Source organism: Motacilla alba, chromosome 2 (genome assembly GCF_015832195.1).
Source record: "Motacilla alba alba isolate MOTALB_02 chromosome 2, Motacilla_alba_V1.0_pri, whole genome shotgun sequence".
NCBI lineage: Eukaryota > Metazoa > Chordata > Aves > Passeriformes > Motacillidae > Motacilla > Motacilla alba.
The window spans coordinates 31,020,157-31,045,498 of record NC_052017.1 but is presented as its reverse complement, the minus strand read 5'-3'; the positions used below and the strand labels follow the sequence as shown (position 1 = coordinate 31,045,498).

Sequence of the window (25,342 nt, the reverse complement as noted above, 5' to 3'; positions counted from 1 at the left end):
TACACTAAGATAATATCTATATACTTTATATATTTATTTATAATACAATATACTTATAACAAAATGTCTATATAATAGAATGTAGTGCTTTGATTAAGGTATAGCCAAGTTTTAAATATTGTTTAAAAGTATCTGTCAATATAGTTAGAGATCCTCAATTTTTTTAAAAAAAATCTACTACAAAGGAAGTGTCATGCTGAAAAAAGAAGCACAAATCATATTTAAAAATTACATATATGTAAAGACGACACTGAATTTAAATATTTACAAAGAAGATGATACAGTATGCTGACAATTCTGCTCTCTTTTCTAAGCAGTGGTTAATAAAGATTTATGAAGAAACAATATGTGACAAAAGAAGAATTCCCCAGAACAGAAACTGCAAGCACTGATACAAGGGACCCACACATTCTGTAGAGATCAGTTTGGACTAAGGAGAGGAATTGGATTCACTCAGCTACCACAAGGGTCATCACAAATCACAGCATTGTGTCCAGATGCTACTACAAGCAGAAAGTTTCCAGTGCAAACTGCAGCATCAGATAGACATCTGTCTTTTCTACCTCCTACAGGGGCACTGCAGCAAGTTTCTATCTTTTGTCCATGGCTAACTTTATCAAGATTTGTAAGAACTTGTTTTACTCTTCTTCAAGAGATTTTTAAGTCTCAGTGTGTTAAAAAATTACTGAACCGCATAATAACTATGCTTAACTTTTGTTGAAAGTACCGCTTCAAGAGTGAAGTTTAAGGCAATAAAGTTAGAGGGGTTTAAGTATCTTTAAAAAGATGAAGTTTTTTTCCTTTAGTGCAAGAATCATATTGGTAACCAAAACAAAATCAAACCACTGTCCCAAAAGTTTCACCAAGTTACTTTAATGATTTTTCAAAAATGTAAGGCTTTATCCAAGTGCTTTAGGACAACCTGAGGGCACTTCAATACTTTGAGCCAGAAAATAAGTTTTCCCAGCTGGTAGGACCTTTCATTAAACTAAAAGCAAGTTTACTTTTTTATTACTTTATTAAACATAGGAAAGAGCTACCACAAATACAACACAAAAAGACCCATACAAAATCAATATAAAAATCAAACACAGAGCTACAATTTCATAAAATTTAGTCTTGAACAACCAACTGGGGATTTCAGTTAAAGCAAGGCAATGTCTCTGGTTGTTTTGGATACTGTGACTTCAAATGAAAAGAAAATATGGTCGATTTATTAAGTATTCTAAAGAAGGAGATGGAATCAGAAAAGTAACTTGTTATACTAATGAAAAGCGACCCTTCCAAAAAAACCTTGATTTTCATCATTATTGAATAAATAGTCAAAAAGTATATTTAGAGTGAGTGTCCAAGAACACTTCTCTGCAGATGAACACAAGTAGTTTCCTGCATGCTGAAACTCAGAGCAACAGCTGAAAACCCAAGCACCAGCTGTGCCACAAAGTACCATATATATTGCATGGAAACGAGCAGCAGATGTAAGAAATTGAGATTCTTGGATTTACTTTTATGGAACATCTCCCTCTCCCTCATCCCCTTGCCCCAGTTCTCAGATTATTCTACAGCTTATAGCCCCAGCAGAATGTGGCCCAGTTCTTTCCTTCAATTCTTTCCCCTAACTCTTAAACAGGGGTAGGAGTAGAAAAAAGCCTGTGGACTGTCTGTCTCCACAGTCTGACTAGAGGAGCTCAATAACTCACAAACTGAAAAAAGACAAAAATCCCAAAACAAACAAAAATCAAATGCTATCTTACACACTTCTGCCATATGGCAACAAAAACACACACTCAGAAAGTGTCACTTTCTGCACCTCCATTCAATTTATGGGTATTGCCATGAAGTAGTAATAACTGAATCTTGAAAGGACAGAAGTAGGCTAACATGAAAAAAATATAAGCTAAGGTTCCAGTACTCTATTTGGATTTTGGGATGTAGGGTGGGAGCTTTTTTGGGTGGGTATTATGGGATTTTGACTATGCTTTAGCTGGCTTACATATTTCACACTTGACTAGAAGGTTCATGAATTTCCTTGAAGTAAATATTTTTGCTGTATGGAATATTACGTTGATCAAGATAAAAGTAAATATGCAAAAAAAAAAAAAAAAGGCAAAGAGATTAAAAGGAATTTAAAGGATATTATCAGGAAAAAACCCCAAGATTCATAAAGCATTTTTAAAGATCTTATACAGCAAGACTAAACATGATCCACCAGCTTTGGTTTTATTAACAGCCCATGGATGAATAGGCTGACCAATATTTAAACTAACTTGTTTATTAAAGATGTAAAACCTGAAACTTTTGTTATAGCCTTCATCAGGCAAGGACCAACAAATCCATACATTATAGAATTACAAAAGAAGGGACACATCAACCAGTAAGATCCAAAGCCATAAAAGTTCTGACATTTTCAGTAACACTGTTAACCCTACAAAACTGTTTACCTAGTCTTGTTTTTAGGATCAGAACAAACTGAAAACTTCATGCTTTTGTCAGTTACTTCCTGATGATCAAAGAAATAAGAAAATCAAGACCAATTTTTCTTAAACTTCAGTATTTTTCTCCAGGGAAAAGCGGTCACATCATCACTTGGAACTATAATTAAGGAAACTCAGGCTTGTACTTAGCATGTATCCCAAGGGTTTTTTCGGCAGGAAGGTATTAACCGATAATTCTCTCTTTACATCAAAATAACACTAGACTTCCAATCTATGAAGATTAAATATGCATGTTGGGGTGATAGAGTTTTCCCAATGACCAACTGATCAAGGTGTATGACTGTTTTCAACTTGAGCAGCATTAAACACCACTGGAGACTCCACTGTTAGGAACAGATGCATACAGAAATCAGTATTACTGTATAACCATACCCCAAACTAAACTAAGCATGTGCTCTGATCCTACATTTCTCAAGAGACTACAGATGTCCAGAGCTACTGTTTTGGTATATGTCAGAACCAGAGTAAAATATTAATTTTAAATATTATACTTAATTATGCAGTCCTGACTACTTCTAAAGCTACTATGCTGTAGCATATAAATCAAGCTACTTTTATTAACTAAATTATCCATTAAAATAATTGATGACTAAAAAAAGTTGTTTTTCAATAATCCCAGAACATCCTGAGTTGGGAGGGACCCACAAGCATCATAAAGTCCAACTCCTGGATCTCCACAGGGCAACCCCCCTTAACACTGCTTCACTAGAAATTAATACTCCTCTTAGAACACAACATCCATTCCATATACAGTTAGCTTTTTTCAATAATCACCACTGCTATTAAAATGTTTTTAATATACTAAAGCAGTAAGACATTATTTATTTCATCTACCAGCTCCAGAATCATATGAGACTTAGAACAAAATTTAAGTTACAGTGAGGAAGCTGTTGAAATGAAATTTTGAATATGCTTCTTGTCTTTTCCTTGCACCAGGTGGCAATGGAAGAACAAGAAGGTTGGCTTAGTGCAGATCTAAGTATGCTTTAACAAAGAAAAAAATACTAACAAGCTGTTGAAGATGGGCCATATCACTCAACTTACTTGCTTGGCATTTTATGAACAAGAAAGCTCAGCCAATTCTTCTTCTGCTCTATATGCTCCGATTTCTGATCGGAGATTGAGAGAGGGGATAGCAAAACCAAATATTCTCAAGAGAGGGCTTATATTTAAGGCTTACATTTTGTTCTTGAAGTTTATAGCATAAAAATAGCTCATTATAAACCTATTTTACCTCGCAATTATGAGCAAAGTTGGTACTTGAAATGCTTCCCCTTCCCACTTTATTTTAGAAGTAATGATGAAGTCATGCCTTGCTACTCACAGGTCAGGCAGAAAAGACTAGTTTTACTGAGCCATATTTACCAGGTTATTCTCCACTGGAAATTTATCTGAACAGGCAGATTGCACATTTCTTAGGCACCAAGTTCAGAACCTCTATATTGACACTTTTATTTTTATGCTAACATCACCATGGCCAATGTTTGTTTTCAACTGCAGTTTGTTGCCAAACTGTTTCTGCCACTGTATTGAATTTCAGTTTAAGAAAATCCCATAACCAAACCAATTTTGTCATTAGGAGACTAAATGCTTCTCCTGTAATTACTTTGAAATATTTGAAAAGGATGCCAGCACTATAATATTTAGAACACTGTGGTTCTGCAAAAATTCTCAGCTCAAGGCAGCCTGAGAACAGTTGTGACCTTTCATGACTTTGGAAAAAGTATGCTACATTTCTATACTCCTCCCATCTACACTCTCAGAATGCCAAGTCACATACTATGAAGTAAAAAACCAAGAGAGACTCCTTTTTTTGCTTGCTTGTTTTTTTTTTTTTTTTTTTTAATACAGCTCAATACTTTGTACTTATCTTTTTATTACAGATTCCACAGCTTGCAGCTTGTTTTTTTCAAGATATTTGCATCTTGCTTGTCAATGAACATCCAGGAAAACACTGCATTTTATTTAAAAAAAAAAATAAAATCATGCAATGCCTATCCTGCAGCTCCTTTGACTTCCACCTTTGGTGTTTATACTTGCCAGTTTTCTTGTATGTAATGTGGCTATTTTAAACCCTTTTCAACTTCTTACCACCTACAGGAATCCCTTCTTGCTTAGCTGTACCACTCACCGAGTCCTGTTTCTAGATATACTCTTACACTAACATGAGAGGAGCCCCATAGGATATGTTGTAACAAAAATGCATTTTGTTTGTTCAACAACGTAAGTGTAACATTCTAGTACTTCAGACTAAACACCTTCCCCTTCCTCAAAATCTAGCATATGTAATATAGTAACTGAAGACTGTGAACAGCATGAAGATGAATCAGGTATTTTAAGTTTTCATAATAGAGCAACTTAAGAACTTTAAATAAAAACATGTCTTATGCAACAATTAAAACACAATATATTGCAGACGAATATTGAATGCATAAAAAAATAGGCAGACTCAGAAAAGATAAAACCAGAGAAAAAAACATCAAGAACTACTAAATTTGTTTTAAAAAATAATCCCACTTTTGGCTCAGGAATATGCAGGTGACTGAACGAGGGAATAGAACCTGAGCACTGCTCTTTGTATGCATCACCTGCAGTCAGCATGAGAGGGTCAGAAACACTTTTGAATCGTATATTCATAGAATCATACAATGTTTTGGGTCACAAGGCACCTTTAAAGATCATGTACTTCTGATCCCCCTGCCACAGGCAGGGACATCTTCAGCTAGATCACGTTGCTCAAAGACCCACTCAACATCACCTTGAGCACTTCCAGGGATGGGGCATCTACAACCTCTCTGGAAAACCTGTTCCAGTGTCTCACCACCCTCAGAGTAAAGCATTTCTTCCTTATGTCCCATCTAAAATTACCCTTTTTCAGCTTAAACTGCTGCCTTTTGTGCTGTTACTGCCAACAGGTCTTGTGAAAAAGTCTTTCTGACAAGATCCTGTTGTATATCTGGAAGGCTCCCAGAGCCTTCACTAGTTTGAGCCACTCCAACTCTCACAGCCCATCTTCATACAAGATGTCTTTCAGTTCTCTGATCATTTTCAGGCTCTCTTCTGGACCAGCTGTAACAGATCCACATCTATCTTCTAGTGGGGATTCCAGAGCACTACTATGTATGGGGTCTCACAACAGTGCCAAAGAGAGAGAGAATCACATCCCTTGAACTGCTGGCCTTGTTTGTTTTTATGTAGCCCAGGATACCACAGGCTTCCTGAGCTGCAGGTGTACATTGCAGCGCATATCCCATTTTTCACCTACTAATATCCTCAAGTCTTTCTCTCAATGGATTGAGAGCTGCTCTCAATCCATTACTTCATCACATAATCTCTACTGAGATTAGGGATTGCCCCATCACAGGTGGGGGACCTTTCATTTGGCCTTGCTGAAGTACAATGAAGTTCACATTGGCCCACTTCTCAAGCCCGCCAAGACCCCTCTGGATGCCATCCTTTCCCTCAAGCACATCAACTGCACTGCTCATTTTGGTGCCATCTGCAAATTTGCCACGGGTGCATAGAATCCCACAACATTATTAGTAAAGATACTGACAGTACTGGTCCCAGTACAGACCTGTGAGGGACATCTTTGATTACTGATCTATATTTGGAGACTGAATCATTGATGGCAACTCTGAATGTGGCCATCCAGCCACTTCCCCATCATCCATAAAATCTGTATCTCTCCAAGGCTTCTGCAAGGGACTATGCCAAAAACCCTTACAAAAAGCCACAGCAGATGAAGTAGATTGTCAGCAGTTCTTCCTTTACCTACTGATGTAGTCCCTCTGGCACAGAAGGCCACTGGATTAGTCAGGCACAATTTGCCCTCTGTGAAGCCATGTTTGGTGTACCTTTGGGACAACACGTTGGCTGTCTCTAACCACTTCTGTACCCATACGCCTGGACACAGCTGGCAGAAGGTGTGTTCCATGAGTGTACCAGACACAGAGATGAGGCTGACTGCTTAGTAGTTCTCAGGGGCCTACCTATTACCTTTTTAAAAATTGGTGTGATGTTTCCCTTTATCCAGTCACTGAATGACAGTTATTCTAATCAATTTTTTTTCCTGTTTAAAGAATTGGGGAGAATGCTTCAAAGTCCTCATCAAACTTTGACCCAGAATGACAGTCACATCTAAACAATATATTGAGTCTTTGAACTGTAAGTCCTAAAACTAGTGACTGTCACACGAGAAGACTTAATAAAGAGGGAAAGGGAGGAGAAAACCTTGAAGAAAGGCTAAAGCTGAATGCAGACAAGTGGGAAAATGCACAAGAAACCAGGAGACCTCAAGGTACTGACAAATTGCATCATTGCGAGTCACAGTGATGTGAAAGTATCTGGCCAAAGAGAGAAATGCCTTAGTAGCTCACATTACTACAGACTATGAAACAGAATGGCAAGGCTCATTATATATTTTTAAGTATCCCAATAAGAACATTTGGCATTGGATTCATTGTCATTAAGAACTATTTTGGAGCCCATCACACACCCCTACGAAAGACTTAAAACTCTCCAGCTTTATTATTGCCAGGCAACAGCCTGTTCTGCTGAACAGAAGTCATTGCTCCAGGTTATTTTGGGTGGATGAACTCCAAATTCCCCATAATTCGGGCCATGTCACCACTCATGTTCAAGAAAAAGGCTTGAACTTGTGTTGCAAGGTGATGGAATCTGATGACTTTTGCTTAAAAAAAGTGATCTTGGAACAAGTATACATAAAATACAAATAATATTTTTCACTATTTTAAAACAAAATAATCTAATTCACTTCTGTATGGGGTAAAACATCTCCATCATCATGTGACCAAAATACTCTAAGTAGTATAATTAAGGTAGATATAAGTTTGACCTATTACTTTTTTTCTCATAAAGAAAGAGGGAATTTTTCTGAGCGGAAAAAAAAAAAACAACCAACCAAACAAACAAAATAAAAAAAACCACACCAAAAAAAACCAACCAGAAAACCCCACAAAAAACTCACCAAAAAAGAAGAAAAAACAAACCACTAAAATGAACCAACCAACCAAAACAAAACAATTTTACAAACTGTATCTTTTTCTTAGAATCAACTAGTACTAAAATCAGTTCTTTTCCAATAGTCTCTTTTACTGTCAATGTGTCATCTAGAATAATCTACCTTATTTTTAAAAGGGACTGGGGACAGGAATCCTTTGAACTTGCATCTGCAACTCTCACAGCAGAAGCCTTGAAAAAAGGCAAGGGTACTCTGCAGTATCTGCTTTTACCCAAGACCATAGGGGCTGAATTCACCAAGTTGCCACTTGTAACATTCCAGGCTATTCCCCTCCCCAGGGAACCATGCGCAAAACAACAACTAGCAGCCGAGAAGAAATACTTAGTGCAGAACTAGTTCAGTAAAAGGCTAAGACAGGTACTGATCTCACAGCAAGGCAGGCATTAGTAGATCCCTAAATGTTCAAGCAACCACAGTGGTTTTTATGTAGCCTGTTGTTTGTCTTCCTCTTAATTAAACAACTGATTAAAGATCTGGTTTTAATGCTCAGAAACTTAACTGGATGAGAATAAAACTTTCTTCTGTACATCTAATTATGCCTTTGACTGACACTTTGTATACCTTAATAAAATTTTATCGAATCACAGATTGGTTTAGATTTTGAGGGACCTCTGGAGAGCATCTGCTTCCATCACCCTGCTCAGGCAGGGCCACCTACAGAAAGCTGTCCAGGAACATGTCCAGACAGTTTCTGAATATCTCCAAAGATGGAGAGTCTGCAACTTCTCTGAGCCACCTGTGTCGGTACTCAGTAGCTCTCACAGTAAAAAAATAATTTTTGTCACTGACATTGAAGTTTTCTCTCAGGCTGGAAAGTGAAAGATTGTGAGAACTTCTCTGCTTGGCCCTGCGTTTTTGACCACATGCAACATATAACCCTAAGTATAGTACTTACCAGGATCAGTTTTTGAACTTTTAACTGAAAAAACACAACAAGAAACCCCAAACATACATCTTGCCAGGTTTACAGTAGACTTTCAGTAACAAAGGTTATGAAAGGTAGACCAAAATATAGTATTTACCAGAAGATCTTAAGGTTTTTCTTTCCATTGTGAAATTTTTCTCTTTTGGAATTTAGAATCTATTTGACAAAACAGCAACAACAACAATGACAAAACAAAAAAAAAACCAAAAACCCAACTCCCCCATTTCTCAAAATTTTCTATAAATCAACAATTCTGTTATAATTTTAAATTAAGCATTTTCCTGCTTTACTATTTCATTCACTACTGAAATATCAAAGAAAAGATGTGATTAAATATTTCGCTGTGGAAATAACTAGGAAAACCACTCTTTATGGAACAGAAATATGACACAAATACAAAAGAAGTTATTTATTGTGATTTTTTATTGTGATTTAAAAAGTTTTTTTCCTAGAAACTCAACTGGCTTGATTGAAGGGGTTTGATTGAAGGATAACGTAACTTCTTTTCCCTAACAGAGTTAGAGCACCTGAATCAATGCATGGGATGAGTTCTTCACTCAGCCTTCTCCTTAAAATTTTCTGGACATCCTCCACACGGCTCATTTCTAACACCTACTTCTACTGCTCATTTGTGCCAAATGAACTACTTGTGGAACTTATTTTCAAGACACTTCACACTGGCAAGCTCAGGTATTGCAGAAAAGAAATACCAGTTTGCAGATACTGAGGCATCTGAGCTGTTTGTTTTTCAAAAGGTTTCCTCTAATGATGCCTGGGAATAACAAAAAAACAAAAACAAAAACAAAACAAAAAACCATTTCAAATAAAAACCAGCAAACCCAAGGAATTTAACAGCCTTGATCAAGTCAGCTTATTCTATTTAGGTGGCAAGCAAAGTTTAGATCTTAGCATGTTTGTAATTTTCTATTTCATAACCATTCTTTCCTTGGACTCTTAATACATTAGCATTAAGGACTGCACGTCATGTTCTTCCCTTTCCTTTCCATTCTCCCATGTCTCCCATTCCCAGAGTGTAGAATCAGGAAGTTTCATAGGATAGAAACAGAGATAAGTAAGAGAAGGAAATTACAACTAATCTCTTGCATTCAAAAAGCTTGTTCTTTCTCCATAACATCAAGTCCTGGGGGACAAATACTACCTATTGACAAAGGAAAAGAAAAAATGTCAGAAGAATACTTAGAGGTGTGGAGCACCTCTTCTATGGGGAAAGGCTGACAGAAATGGGATTGTTCAGTCTGAAGAAAAGAAGGCTCTGGAGAGACCTTATAGCACCTTCCAATACCTAAAGGGGCTATAGAGACTTGAAGAGGAACTTTCTACAAGGGGATGTAGTGATAGGACAATGGGGAATGGCCTTTATATGAAAGAGGGTATGTGTAGATTAGACATAAGAAAGAGGGTTTTTTACAATGAAGGTGGCAAAATACTGGAACAGATTGCCCAGAGCGGTGGTGGATGCCCCATCCCTGGCAATATTCAAGGCTACGTTGAATGGGGCTCTGAGCAACCTGATCTAGTTGAAGATGTCCCTGATCATTGCAGAGGATGATCATGTAGTTCAACATGATCTTTAAAGGTCCCTTTCAATCCAAACTACTCTATGTTTCCACGATTCACTGCTGCCAAAACATTATGGAAACTGAAAGGCCTACCAGGAGCAGGGCGTGAGAGTGGGTACAATGAAGAGGAATTCAATGGTCACAAAATGTAGTCTAGTTAACATACAAACACCATATGACTAAGGCTTGGCTTGTCCAGGACCATACTTGTGATTCATTGCCCTTTTTTCATCCTCAAGTTAACAATCTCAATCCCCTTACTTTCCAAAAGACACCATATGCAAGCACAGGTAGGGTCAATACAACCAATAAAGAAGATATTCAGAATCTCTTGCTCTAATACCTGTTAGTGTGCACTGAATAGTAGTACACCATTAGTAAGCAGAGAAAGAACCTACATGCAGAAAGGTTTTTCCAGCACCCCCAAATCTAGGCTGCTCCCAAAGCAGGCTTCCTATGGAGTCCCCTACCAAAGCAGAGACTTCTGTCTAAGAAAACCAGCACCTTCCTATCAAGAAAAAAGTGTTCCAAGGTAAATAGGACTGCAGCTGCTCAGCTACAGCTAACCAAACTTCTCTGAACCATTACAGCTAAACACAAGGTCAAGATTTTAATTCTGACTACCCAGATTAATGCTTGTGTGACACTCCTTAAACAAGCCAGGTTTAGTGCCATTAACTCAGCTCTTAATATTTCAACATGCCATTCCATGCCAAGAAGTACCATAGCAGACAAAATTCTCCCAATAGCAAATTTCTTACTACTAAACTGCGTAAGTAGTTTTGTCTCCTCAAAAATATTCCAATCAAAAAGAACATTTTTTTTGCCCAGCTAAACATTTGTCATCTTAGCACATGATTATAAAAAACCAAACCATTTAAGAGTCAATATGATACTAATGTTTGCTTATGCAGAATTGACAGCAGTTAAACATGATGTGTTTTTTCTAACAGTTTTATAGTAAAAAACTGTGCCTATAGTCAGGCTGTTGAGAGAAGAGTTTATTGTAACTACTACAATAGAAGACTTTTACTTCTATGACATAAACCCAAGCTTAAGTAAGTAGTTATCAAGCCGACAAAGATAACTCCTGCCTAAATCAAGTTTTATCTGAAACATTAAAAGTCAGCAAATTTTACATAAAGAGGTGTCCTTGTGGGACACTGCAGAGACCTTGCACAGAGTTTACTGTAAAACTAAGCTCAGTTATCCAGCCTAGAACCTTTCAATAGCTCCTTTCCCAACTATTAGACCAGCATAACCAAACAGGCATTTCATAGTATCAGAAGTTCAGCAGCAAGTACTGAAGTACAGTCACCAGTTGGCTTTATCTTTTTATTTTAAAGCAAGCCACAGAAACTATGTGCAAGCACACCTTATTCCACTCAATCTCTTTGCAGAACTCAAACTTTTAAGGGAACAACTTTATGAGCTAGTGCAGAATGCAATGAGTAGTTCCATATGAATGTATGTCAGGACACAAGGTATCCCAGCTCACATACTGTCACTTCTCATTCTACATCCCCAAAAGAAGATTAGGAATACTGCCTGGTTGGAAAAAGCTTTTCTGTGTTGTCTTTTAAACATATCAAAGCTCTAACAGTAAAGTCTCATGTTCACTTCTGGAGCCTACAAGTCTTTAGTAAGACAGAGGACCGAAATATTAAAGTATAGTTTATCAAATACAAACAGCTCCATTTCAACTGACACCACTGGTAATGTTAATTCAATGTTTAGCAAAAATGTCAGCTATTTTAAAATCTGAATTTTAGTGATAAGTGTAAGATATTTCCTCACAGTTAAGGGTTTAATGCTCATTACAGAAAATTCTGAAGAAAGAGTGCTAATCTGAAATCATCTGGTATTCTTGTAATAGTAAAAAAAAAACAAAAACCAAGCCACAAACAACCAACACAAACAAAACAAAACAACCATACAAACAAGCAAAACTCCAAAACTTCGTCAGACCACTCACCCGCAACGCTGGTAATGGTAACAGGAACTCCTTGAACTTGAACACCTGCAGCACTCAGGTTGGCAACACTTACTGTTTGAAGATTAGGTACTGAAGCAAGCTGGGCAGCATTCAGAGTGATGGGGGTACCAGCAACAGCCACCGGAGCAATCTGGGCAATGGTTGTGCCACCACTTGAAGACACAGGAGTGATGGTTAGTTGTTGGGGTAACCCAGCATTTTGAACTTGCAGATTTGAAAGGCTTTGCAGATTCTGAACCTGCACAGTTTGCCAGCTGATCTGTCCTGATGGTGTTAAAGTTGGAGCCCTGATGAGCACCTGAGTTGGGCTCACTGCCTGCAGCTGAACATTCTGCAAAGGCTGCTGCTGGATGGTCTGTATAGTCTGCCCTGACTGGAGCTGAAATGACTGTGGAGGAATGGCCTGAATAATCTGCTGTTGAGGCTGCTGGATCTGTATCTGCTGCAGAATAGGCTGACCTACGATCTGGACCTGTTGAAGGGAACCTGACTGATCCTGGACGTTCTGTAGTCCATTGGACTGAAGCTGACTGGAGCTCTGGGCTTCTGAGTCTGTAGCAGTTGTTTGAGGTTCTTCAGTCGCCTGCTCTGAACTGCTGCCTGCTGTGCTTGTGTATTGGCCTGTTTCTGCAGAGCTTACCAGTGTGTCACTGCTAGTCAGAGATGTTGAGGCAGTGGTTGTAGCAGTGGAAGATGAGGAAGGAGACTCTGGCATGGTACTACCAGAGGCAGAAGTGACAGGCGTAGATGCCAGCTGATTTCCATTGGAAACTCCACTCTCAGAAGACTGGCCAACTTGCCCCGAACTTCCTCCGGTGGCAACGTTGTTAATCACAGGCAAAGCCAGGGTTACCCCACCAATGTTTATGGGTAGCGTTGTTACAACTTGTGCCTGAGTACCAGGAATAGTTTGCAGTTGCAGTGGTATGGAAACACCGGGCCTAATTTGGACTGGAACTGTCTGATTTGCTAGATTTTGAGCAATAACATTTCCTGAAGCTGTCCTGTTTGCAGTTGTGAGGATAGCTTGATTATTCCCTGCAGGAATAAGCTGAATTTGACCCTGTATGTCTTGTAGACCAGTAGTGTTGGATGGATTGATTTGACCTTCTGTTGTCTGAATCTGTGGAATCACTTGGTACTGTACACTACCGCTTGGATTCTGTACTTGAATGACTTGGAATTGTCCAGGGGTCGTTGTAGAAGAATTGCCTGATTTGGTTTTTGAAGGAGATGCACTTCCATTGTTACTGCTGGAGGGGCTTGCTGCACTTGAGGCAACAGAAGATCCTTGCTGAGCAACATTATTTTCTTTTGAAGCAGAAGGAGCAGCAGCAACGAGCTGCCAAGCATTTCCAGCTAGCTGAGTTGTTACCAATTCCAACTGCTGTGGCTGATTCTGAAGCTGCACCAAACCTTGATTTGGGTCTATAATAATCTGCTGCTGTCCAGTTCCTTGATTCTCACCAGGAGTTCCTATTTTGCTGCAAGTGGCTGCTAGCAAAGCGAGAGGTGAAGGCTGAGAATCCTATCCATAAAAAGAGAACACAGAAAGGATTCAGGACAAGAGTGTAAGTATGAAGCATCAGAAATCAGCATTAAGGTTTGCACAGGAAGCAAAAAAAAAAAAAAACAAAAACCAAGGTGCTTCTGCATAGAGACCAATGACACAGCTCTGAATAAGGAAGCATGAATCGCTGTAAATAATATTTAAATACAGTGCTCTTAAAAGTCTTTAATTATCAAAGATTATGTGACAGCCAAGATCTCAACTGCATCATCAATTCAGTCTTTTTTCCCCCTCAAAATAAAGAAAAAAATAAAAATGCTTCTATTACATGGAAAGCAGCTGATCACTGCAAAATGCAACCAAACAAACATGTCCAGGCAGTAAAAACACTGCACCCAACCAACTGTGTTTCATCCAACCCAAAGAAAGATGCCCTGAGCAGGAAATGCTGTTAGCTGAACATTTCATTTTAAATGCTAATAGTTTGGGCACTTCCCTCTTCGGGTGTGTGTTCTTTACCTGTGAGCCTCCAGATTTCCCTTTTTTATTATTATTGTTGTTATTCTCTGCCTCGGGAGATTTCTCTCCCTCTGTGGGCATAGTTTCCTCCTTCTTTTGATCTGCAAAAATATCAAGTGTAACAGGTTAATTATTCACCTTCATTTATACAATAACAAAACCTACAAGCATATCCTTTTCGGTACTCAGCTTGTCGCTTTTGCCTCTTCATAAAAACAACAGTTCAAATCATTATTACAAAAGAACGAGTCCTAAGAAACGTGGTTTGAAACCCAACCCATGGGGGCTGGAGAGTTAACACCCAGAAAGGGGAGGTTTGGTTTCCTCTCCCAGAGACAGCAGGAAAAAACCACCCACAACCCTCCTCCTCCTCCTGCCCCCTAAAGCATCGACGGCCACTGAGTGGCCGCCGATGCTTCAGGGGGCAGGAGGAGGGTTGTGCATGGGAGGGAAAGAGGGAGGAAAAGAGGAATGAAGGAGGGAAGGATGTGCACAGGAGGGAGGGTTAGCGAAGAAAGGGGGAATGGAGGAGGGAGGTACGGAGGAGGCAAGCCGGAGGGGCAGGCAGGAGAGAAGGAGAAGAAAGGGGGCATAAGAGGAAGCAGCACGGATGGGCGGAGGGGCAGCGAGAGAAGAGCGGGGTAAGAAGGGGGAGAACAGAGGGAAGAAAAGGGGGAACCCGGGAGGGCGGGATAGAGGGGGGATGAAGGGTGGAGGGAGGAGCAGAGGGAGGGAGGGGTGTGCACAGGAGGGAGAGAGGGAGGGGGTTACATACCGCTCATCCCGCATTAATGCCCCGCTGAGGCGCCGCTCTAGGGGGGAGGAGAAGGAGGAGGAGGAGGCGGAGGGTGGGGTGGGGGTAGCGGGGAGAAGGCCGGTCGCAGCCGGAGCTGGGAGGAGCGGGACGGCCTATTTTTCCACGAATGGCCGCCGCTGGGCTGTGGCGTAGCTGCCTCTCTCTCCGCCCGCCGCTGCCGCCGGCCTCAGCCCGCCGCCTTGAGTGACAGCCGGGGCCCGGGGTGGGCGGCGCGGGGGCGGGGCCCGCCGGGGCCCCAACGACGCCCACTGAGCAGGAAACCGAGCCCAGCCGCCGGCCCCTCTGTCGCCCCGCTCCGCCTCAGCCCGGCTCCCCACGCCGCAGGCACAGGGGGCGGGCCGGAGGCGGGCCGCGGCCCAGGGCCCTCGGCCTCCTCCTCCTCCTCCTCCTCCCGGTCCTCTGCCCGTCCGCGCCGCGCGGGAGGGGGCGTGGCCGCCGAGGCGCGCGCGCTCCGCGGGGGCGGGGGCGTGCGGGCGGTCCGGGCTTCCGCGCTCGCGCAGCTCGCTTGACAGCACCGGGCGGAGGGGCGGGAGGGGGGCGGAGTCTCGGGCGGGGCGGGGCGGGGCCCGGCCGAGCCCTCAGCCCCGGGTCCCGCCGCGGCTCGGGCCGATGATGGACGGCGCGCGCGCCCCGGTCGCCAGCGAATCCGGCGAGGGGGCGGGCGGGGCCGCGCGCGGCCGCCGGCCAACCCGGTGGCGCCCGCCCGCCTCGCGCGCTCGTAACTGACAGCGCGCGGGAAGCCCCCGAGCCGCCGCTTCCCCTGAGGCGCGGCCCCCCGCCGCCGCTTCCCCGGCCGCGCAGGGAGCGAGGAGGAGACGCCCCTGCGGCTTCCACACGGCAGCCAGGGCCTGTTCGCTCTGCCGCCGCTGAGCTCCTTTGTAACAGCCTCCCGCGCCAGCCCTCTGCCTGCGGGCGGGGGAAGGGAGGCTCGGGGATTGCGTCCACACCTGCTGCGTGGAGGCGGGAACTGCTTTCTCCCTCGCCATTGGCTGGGCCGCAGCGGTGGGCGCACGCGGCACGCCGGGATATGTAGTTCTGGGCTGCCGGTGGCGACGAGTGCGCATGCGCAGCGGCTGTGCCCGGCAGGTGCCTCCGGCGCGGTTCGGGGCGGGTCAGCCCTCAGCCGTCAGCGCTCGGCCTCGCTGCGGATTCACAAAGCGGGAGGCAGTCCCGGCGCGCTGTGCTGGACTAGGCTGGTTGTCGCTGGATTAAAACCAGATGAATTACCGTGGTGCTGTTGTTTTCTCTTGATGCTTGTGCCGCTGTTCCCTGCGGCTTCGGCCCCGCTCAGCCTGACTGGTTTGGAGCAATAGCTGGGCAAGCCGAAGCTGGTCGTGGCAGCTATGGTAGATCTACAATAACCACCTCCATGGCAAAGCCTGTTAGTCCTACTCAGATTCGGAAAAAAAAATTGGTGCACTGGTGCAAATTTTGTCTGTTTAAATTTTCTATACTATATGCCCAAGTTGGTTTTTTTTGCCCAAGTGCAAAATCGCCAGCCTCCATAATGATTAGTAGCACCTCTCCTACAAGGGGAAGCTGGGAGATTTGGGTTTTTTCAGCCTGGAAAAGAGGAGCCTTAAGGGTTAACCTTTTTGCAGCCTTCCAGTACCTAAATGGCACCTACAAGAAAGATGGAGAGAGACTATTTGCAAGAACTATTTGTAGGAGAGCGGGGGTATGCTTTCAGTCTGAGAGAAGGTTTAGATTAGAGACTAGGAAAAAATCTTTACTATGGAGGGGGTGGGACACAGGAACCGGTTTCCCAGAGGAGTTGTGGATGTTCCATCCCTGGAAGGGTTCAAGGCTAGGCTGGATGGAGTTCTGAACAACCTGGCCTAGTGGAATGAATCTCACATGGCAGAAGGGTTGGAACTGGATGATCTCTAAGTTCCCTCCCTATGCCGGCCATTTTATGTCTATGATAAATCGAAGATGAAAGTACCAAAGCAATTCTTTACCAGCTGTTCAACAGTTTCATCCTTCAAAGGGAGGAGGCCACTCTCCCCTCAACCCCTACTCCAGGCCACCAACAAACCCCTTGGAAGAGAGGAAATGTAGAAATACCATTGTAGAGTAAGAAAGTGATAGACACAAGCATGATACAGGCTGTTTCCAGACATTGTACAGACAGAAAACACAGGTCACAAGTAGAAAATCTCAGGACAGAATAGTCTGGGTTGGAGGGACCCACAAGGATCATTGAATTCGACTCAAGTGTTACATTGTCATAGCACTGAATGAATGATGTTTGTCCCTACTATGAACATAACATAGCCTGCTCTGAGTCTCTGCTCTGTTATGCTGTATTGTATTGGCGAGACACCAGAACAGACCAACTGTTGGGCCAAAGGAACTTCCTTCACAGGAAGTTTTTTGGGAAGTTAGGATGTGCATGTACCAGGCTGCTCTGGGAGTATTTGATTCCACCTCAGTGCAGGGTTAGACAGAGTAATTTTCTGAACTCTGTCACAATTTTGTAGTTCTAAAGGTTTCTATTTTCTAAAGAGACAATTTTCTTGTGTGTCAGTCACTGTGGTGTGGTTTTATCCCAGAGCATTGCTCCATACTTTTTGAAGGCTTACCCACTGTAGTAGTGAAAACTAAAAAGTACGTTCCTGAAATTGGCCCATTTCCTAACAATGTACCAAAGAAAAGTACACAAAAAAGGTATCACACATAACTAGTTATGATTGCTTCTTCTATGTTTTCTACAGTGAAAATGTATTTTCACTTCTTGCTCCCCCAAACTGTCCAGCATTCTAAGGACATCCCACTATTGTGCTTTTAAATAATGTAATTAAAACTTCCTTTTTTCATCTATAAATTCCCCAAAACTGCTTGAATTCCTGCTCTATCTTCATGGCAATTTTTCTTTTTGTTTCACAGCAACAACAGTTGGAAGGGATCATGACCCCACAAATGCTGAATTATTTGTGATCAGACAAGCAAGTGGTAGCTCACAGTTTACAGCTCAGCCAAACCCCAGTGCCTCCTAGTCAGTGCCAGGGAGCAGCAAGACTAGGGCTTCCTCCTTAGAGAGTCCACTGCCAAGGCAAGGCAGTGCTCTCCTGGTCAGGGCACCACCCTTCACATCCAAGCAGGTCTGAGGTAGTGACAGGACCTGCTGGTGATCCAGTGGTCACCAGATGAGCAGGAGACTGGGCCACCAGCACAGGGGCAGAGACAGGGCCACCTCCAGCTCACAGGACTCAGCCCTGGGCCTGAGCTCCTTGAGAGCTCCAGCCCCTGGACAGTGTGTGGGTGTGTATGGTCAGGCTCTGGGAAGCAGAGTATGGGGCACCTCCTGAAGGAGGGGATATATGATGAACAGGCAAATGTGCTATTGAGGTCACTCTCCTTTTTTTTTTTTTTTTTTTTTTTGTTTTTTTTTTGTTTGGTTTTTTTTTTTTTTTTTTTTTTTTTTTGTTTTGTGAGAGATGGAGGTTCTAAGTCCTGTGTAGTCTTTTAAACTTTCACTGAATTTCCACCTGAGGCTGTAGGTACAGTGCTTTTGAAAAATTTGCTCTAGGGTGCAAAGAGTAAAATCAGTCTCAACTCAGCAAGTGATTGAAGTGACAGATAAAAGATGGTGGTGGTGGTGTAGGTGGTTTCAGTAGGGGCACCATGATTTTCCTTTTTTATTTTTACCATCCATAGTTACTCCTATACCACCTACTCTTTCCCAAATTCCAGATGTCACTCTTGCTCAAATTCTTTCTGCCAGCTTAAGCTTTCTGAGTCTGCCCCTTTCAGCATTGTTCCCACATGAGCCAGTACCTTCCCTTTGCACCCTGACATGGTTGTTCTCTGTGGGCTTTGATTGAAGTCAGTAGTCACCTGTTGAGTTATAAGAAAGAAAGATCAGGTCTGAGGATGTATGTGTGTTGGCACTGGAGTTTCAACTGCTAATGGGGATCTGTGAAAGTAAAACATCAGAAACAGGAAAAAAATAAGCAAAAGGCTTTCATTACTGCTTTCTTTCAGGCTCAGAACTTTAGAAGTGTGTTGTCACCCAGGAAAAGAGCACAACATGGAAATGTGTGGGTGAGCAAAGACCCACTGAAATATGAAGTTCCTGGCAAGATGTAGCTCAGGCATAGTATCACATGAGGGTGGCTGGTTTGCACAACAGCCCAAACTAAGAAAATCCACTTAATGCTGAGTCTCTATTGCTTTGTGTCTTCAGTGTGTATGTATTTTAACTAAAAAGAGCTTAGCTCCTTGTTTTTGATACTTTAATTATCCTTTCTATCCATATGTGCAGTTTTCTGTCTCTCTTGTTTGTCAGTTCTTCTATGTTTTGTTTCTGTTTTTCTAATCTTTTAATTTTCTCCAACTTTTTCCTGTGTGAATTTAATTCCCTGTGTCTTGCTTTTCCCATTATTTTTTGCTACTTTCTTTCCTTGTTCTAATAGCCACCCATTTCTCCACCTCAAAAATATTCTCTCACCCCAAATCCCCAACTCTATGTTGCATTTTTCTTTTTTCCCCCTTTTTAAGCTCCCAAACTCTCTTCTTCTTTATCACTTCTGGCTTGCTCTTTAAGCTGTCTTCAGCATTCATTGATTTTTCACCCAACACACTGACTGATATTTTTGAAACTATTTAGGCATGACTCTCTAGAGCACAGTGGGGCTTGTAATGCTGAACAGAACAGCATCAAATATCTTTACAAAGGAAAAAAAAAAAAAAGAGGGGGCGTGAAGGGGGAGGGAAAGACAGCTGTCTGCGTGCTCCAGTTTCATTGGTTCCCTTCTCTACTCTCTGCCAGCCCTTACATAGGTTGCGTTTGGACAGAGAGAGACGAGAGGCCAGCAGCTGCAAACAGCAGAGACAGTAAAGACATGGTGGCTTCACAAAACTGTAAGTCTAGTTTTAGGGAAGCTTGTATTAGATTAAAAATGATGCAGCCCTTAGACACAGGGTGCTGAACTACTGTAAGACCACACTGTTTGACTGAAGCTGTGGGTGGTGGTGAGAATATTTATATAAACATATGAAGGAGTAATTTTTGTCTGCCAGGATTGCATAAGATCAAGTATCAGATAACCATATTTCTGAATGAAGCTTATTTGCCAGCCCAAAGGCTCTTTTGCCAGTTCTTTCATGCTCCCTTTGTGCTTTTGGTGCTGCTTTGCCATGGAACTCAAATGTTTCCCAAGAAATATATGCAGGTTTGGGTGCATATTGACTCTTATGCCTCTGGTGGTTTTATTGTAAACTATCTCAACTCCATCAACAGCAACTTTAAAGAATTTGGTGATGGCATAGCATTACTGATCAGACAGAACCTGGACCAGAGCCACAGTGGAAATCGTGTACTTGGCAAGCAAGCCCCTTCGGCATTGTTCCACATGATCCCAAGTGAACCAAGCAAGAGGTATTTGACCTACTTGGATTCTGTGGAAAATATCTATTGACAACACCAGGGGAACTTGAGCAATGATTTCTTTTGTAGCATCCTCTCTTGGCAAATGCATCAGCCTGGGGAACCTCAGACAGCGCAGGACTGGATTAAGAATCCCGCCTTCAGGAAGACAAATAGCAAAAATGAATGCTTCAGTTCTGATTGCCATGGCCCTAGCTTCTCCAGGCCTGAAACACAAAACTTCCCTTGCTTGTACTGCATTCAATTGTACCTGATTCTCACTCACCTGATGATCTCCTAGGATTTTCTCATGTCATTACTGTGTTGCAGTTACTATGAGAAAGCAGGTATGTCTCAGGCACTGAATCAAACGCTTATTCTGAGCAGGATTTATGTGACTCTAGACAGGGCCCATGCACTCTGCACCCTGCTACCATATCAGCTTTGACTATTGGATGACATTGTATCAGACATTGTGAAAGTGAGTTTTTAGCTTGGGAAGGGAAAGTGAAATCTACCTGACATTACTCAAGACATCAGACTTTGTTTCTTGTCACAGTAACAGGTGATCCTTGCAATTCAGGACTTCAGCATATCCAAGGACACTGTGTGGAAACTGACTTCAGGACATTCACTTGGAAGCTTCCCCTACCAGGTCAAAAATGCGTTTTTCCAACACCCAGGATCATGTCACCCAGCACAGAGATAATCTGCATACCTTAAGGGAATGATAATTGTCTTCTGTATTCTTTTCTATGCCAAATCTATCACAAGTTTGAAAACTAAAATTAAGTCTTTCCTGAAGTATGTTTGAATTCAGGGAGTTACTTGATTCTGCTTGTCATTGCTATGAAGAATTTTTGGCTTCTCTCCTCCCGTCCCAAGCTTCTGTGAAGTGTAAGTCTCTGCAGACATCTTGCCTTCTCCTTTCTACCAAGCCAGAGAGCCCCTGTTGGCTAAGTGTGTGACATACCCTACCATCATCAGTACTAGATTAAGTAGGGAAGGAATAACCTTGAGATGTAGTTCCTTCTGATGAGGAGATAGTTATTCTTAAATATGTTAAAAAAAAAAGTTATCTGTAAGCTATCTGTAGAATAAAGTCTGACTTAAAATCAAGGACTTTTCTTTGAGGTAGACAAGTACACATAGCCAGTGACCACTTGAAAGTAATTAAATCAGTAACTGAAAAGGCCTTAGTGAAGGTTGCCAATGGATGAGCTCATGAGCTTGACTGCCAGGGTGCAGGGTGCAGGCACAGTCCCCGATGGCCCTGATGGGTCAGTCTGTTGATCTCAGTGTGCTGGGAGCTTGAGGGATCATAGTCTTCTTGTGTCAGCGTGGCCCGGAGAGAGCAGCAGGATGCAGAGATGCCACACACCTCCATCTATCACCTAACCCTAGCGTTGTCTTCCGTGGTTGTTACAAAAATTTGCAACACAGTGACTTCTTCCTTTTGATCTAGAGCCTGGAGATCTCGTGGATGTGGTGGTTTAACCCCAGCCAGCAAGTAAGTAACACTCAGCTACTTGCTCACTGCCTCCCGGCTCTGGTGGGATTGGGAGGAGAAACATCCGAGTTTACATAAGAACAGTTTAATAATTAAAATAAAACGTAAAACACTAAACATAATAATAATAATAGTAATAATAATAATAATAATAATAATAATTATTATTATTATTATTATTATTAGGAAAAAGTTGGCATCAAAGAGAGAGAGAAATAAAAATAAAACCAAAGAAAGACAAATGATGCACAATACAGTTGCTCATAACCTGTTGACCAGCATTCAGTCCAAGCCTGAGCAGCAATTGTCTCCTCGTGTCAACTCCACCCATTTATGTACTGGGCATGGTATTCTGTGGTATGAAATGTCCCTGTGTCTAGTTTGGGTCAGCTGCCCTGGCTATGCTCTTTTCTGGCTTCTTGTGTACCTGTTCACTAGCAAAGCTTGGGAAACTGGAAAGTCCTTGATTTGGAGTAATTATTTCTCAGCAGCACCTAAAACATCAATGTGTTATCAACATTATTCTTATACTAAATACAAACCCCACAGTACTGTACCAGCTACTAGGAAAAAAAAAAAATCAATAACTCAGCAGCAGCCAGGACAGTGGAGAGAATGTTTTCACCATCAGTGACCCCATCAGATGTAGCTGAGGATGTATCCAAGTCTACTACCACTTCCTATCAAAATGGTCGTTTTCATTTCCTAAATAACCTCGCTAGCTATTGATTTTCCAGTCTCAAAATACTGCCAGGGCACTGAAATAGGGGAACTCTGCTTTGGGTCTCTGCATGACTGGTTATTTCCTCTACTTGCTCAGCAATATGCTTACACATTTGTCTTCTCACCAAAAGGGCTGAACCTATTTTCATTAATATTGTACTTCTCATTCTAGAAATCCCTTTTTGCTGCTGATCTGCCCCACCTGCATTTGCAGAACTCTTCTCATAGAGCCAGATGTGATGCTCAGTAGGATCCTGTCTTTGTCATTATTGACGATATATGACCACATAGAAAGTTGTGTCTGATGTAACCAACTTTGCAGTCTCATTTGATGTGGCCCATTGTGTTCAGGAAACTCTTCTGGCTCAGGAAGTCTGCCTGCATCTGTGCTGCCACCGAAAGCACTGCTGCTCTGCCCACATACATGTTTTTTGCTCAGTTCATCTTCCAAAAATGGAGACACTGTGATGGCAGGTGTGGTGATAGGTCCAGGGCATTTTATGTTAGTTGTTTAAAGTTGTACAACTTAAACAGTGCAAGGACAGAATCACAGAATATGCTGTTAGAAGGGACCCATCAGGATCATTGAGTCCAACTCATGGACTCATGACCTCTCTCACCCATTCCTTGCAGTGAAACCAGGCTGGCAGTTTACAAAGTACCAGAGGATGGGAAAGTGGGATGAAGTTCAACCAGGATACTAGTTAACATGCCTGTATAGGCATAAACAGGATACCCTATGTTCTGTGTTATTTGCAATTTGTAATCCAACTTTTGTATGTGGTACCAGTGACATAGTTCTGCACAGGTCTTGTATTAATAAGTGCTGCATGAAAGCGGCATGAGGGACATCAATTACAATGTCGGTTCTTGTTTGAGAAAATCAGTGAATGTACCTAGAAATTCAAGTCTACAGGTACAGCAGATGCAAGGGGGAATGGGTAGATTTTTTCCTCCTCAAACTCTAATAGAAAAGAAAACAGATGAAACAAGCACATTCCAGAGCCTCAAATACATTTTCTAATCTTGACTCTTCAATAGGATACAGTTTTACTTTCATGAAATTTCTGCAGAGAGGGAACCAAGAACATGAGCCACAGACTCATTTTTTACCTAGCTCCAAGTCTCAGTGCATTTTATTGTAGAAGAATAACCATTGCAAAAGAAGTGCACTAACAAGGGTCCAGATAGAAGTAAACTTGTAGTAATAGATAATTTCAAGTACCCAGGATTAATGGCTCAGATACTACTGAAGGATATAGCTAAGAGTAGCAAATTCTTGTTTCCACAAAGGACTGCTTTAAGCAGTAGGTGGCTTTGCTTGTGTGCAAGAGATTTAGTCCTAAGTAACAAATGAGATCTGATTTAGGAAGTAATTATAGCTGACTCTCTCTGTCACAATAGCTGCAAGATAGTGAAGATTAGTGTAGTAATCTTAACTGTAGAATGAGTGTCCACAGGTATAAAACCATGAAATCAAAGGCAAAGTATTTTAGAAAATAAAATCCTTAATGTCAACCTGGTAAATATTTAACTACACTATAGTATAATGATTAAAAGAGCAAACATACTGCGTTAGATAGTTTGTTTGAGTAAGGAATAAGCCTATAAAGAGTTGAAAGCAGCCCCCATGATGCCGGGGGGAAGCATCAAGAACAGTGTCATCTGAATTCTGTACTTGATGAATATGTCAGAGAGGTTCTGTGAGGAAATGTAAAATTCAAGTGGTCAGAAATAAATCTGAAAGAAGAAAAATACATGGAATCAAAGACCTGCAGGCATCAAGAGATGCATTAAGCTGTCCTGAGAGAAGAGATCGAAGTCAGCAAGAGATCTAACCTCTGCAGATGTTACTGTTTAAAACAAGCAGACCACCAGGGCATGAATTTTGAAAGACAAGTCACTGTCAGAAACTGTCAGGAAAATATTTAGTCCTTAAAGAATAGCCAATTTAAATTAGAACTTTCTGTTTCTTTGAGACTGTAACAAAAGTAGCAAGAATGAAAATCCAGCAGGATCCACTGCTTGCCTCTTCCTCAAAGGGATGTAGAAACTCTGAGGAATATTTTTCTAACCTCTTACAAAGTTGAATGGTGGAGATTATACCTCAGCTTTTTGGTGATCTCTTTCTGTCTGTAGCTATCCTTAGAGTCAGAAGGTTTTCGTGTTTTATCCTAGAGCTTTCCAGCTGCAATTAAAGCCAGCAAGGTTCTGCCGTGCCTTCAGTGTCATGAAGCACAATCATGAAGAGGGATCCCTGCTTTTCAGAATTTTCTACATATTGGAAGGTTGGGATATCACCTCCACACCTGCCATCAGCTTTTATTTTTTAGAGCAAATATTACCTCTCTGTTTTTCAATCATTTTCCATATTTTAAACCATTTTTAAAGTACTCTTCTTTATGTACTATTGTATTAGACTACCCCAAATAGAGGCTTCTGAAAGGTGAGTTAAGAAAAACAATTACTAATTCTGCCTTACATATGACATATCTATTAGAATGATTTTTTCTGTTTTTCCATCAGCGTGGTATCATTGATTCTATTCAATATGTGGTTTATTGTAACAGTCAGGTCTCTTTCCACAGAGTTGTTAGTATTCTCAATTTTGTATTTATGCATTTGATTTTCTTCTAGCCTCAATATAGTACTTGGTCCTTGTATTTATTGAGTTTTGTCCTATTGATTACAGACCACTTCTCCCATTTATCAAAGTCATTTTGAATTCTAATCTTTCAGCTCCCTTGCACCCCCTCTCTTTGGCATTTTTTTGGAGTGTGATCCCCATTCCATCAACCAAGTCATAAGTGAAAATTTTGCATTGGATCAGATTTTGGCCAGACCCTAGGAGA

At 41.7% G+C, this 25,342-nt stretch overlaps 2 protein-coding genes across 11 annotated transcripts in view; one reads left to right on the top strand and one right to left on the bottom strand.

The window, feature by feature from the left end:
• SP4 (Sp4 transcription factor) overlaps positions 1-15,285 on the bottom strand; it is a 27,972-nt gene extending 12,687 nt beyond the window's left edge. Inside the window, exons 1-3 of one of the 2 annotated variants that reach the window (XM_038128059.1) lie at positions 14,845-15,285; positions 14,070-14,170; positions 12,020-13,568 (exon numbers count right to left, since the gene is read on the bottom strand). In XM_038128059.1, coding sequence (XP_037983987.1) covers positions 12,020-13,568; positions 14,070-14,170; positions 14,845-14,851 — 1,657 coding nt within the window. In that variant the 5' untranslated portion in view covers positions 14,852-15,285. Of the gene's footprint in view, positions 1-12,019; positions 13,569-14,069; positions 14,171-14,259; positions 14,391-14,844 lie in introns of those variants that run through there. The other variant, XM_038128060.1, reaches the window with a different exon arrangement.
• The window catches only part of LOC119697358, a 27,158-nt gene continuing 16,341 nt past the window's right edge, over positions 14,526-25,342 (top strand). For 2 of the 9 annotated variants that reach the window (XR_005255825.1, XR_005255821.1), the window contains exons 1-4: positions 14,566-14,710; positions 19,661-19,752; positions 20,132-21,154; positions 21,723-21,767. Coding sequence is in view for 2 of the 9 variants with exons in the window: in XM_038128061.1 (XP_037983989.1) it covers positions 14,541-14,710; positions 19,661-19,752 (262 nt within the window). In the remaining 7 variants the exon portion in view is untranslated. Of the gene's footprint in view, positions 14,711-19,660; positions 19,753-20,131; positions 21,768-25,342 lie in introns of all 9 variants that reach the window. The other 7 variants (XR_005255822.1, XR_005255820.1, XM_038128061.1 and 4 more) reach the window with 5 other exon arrangements.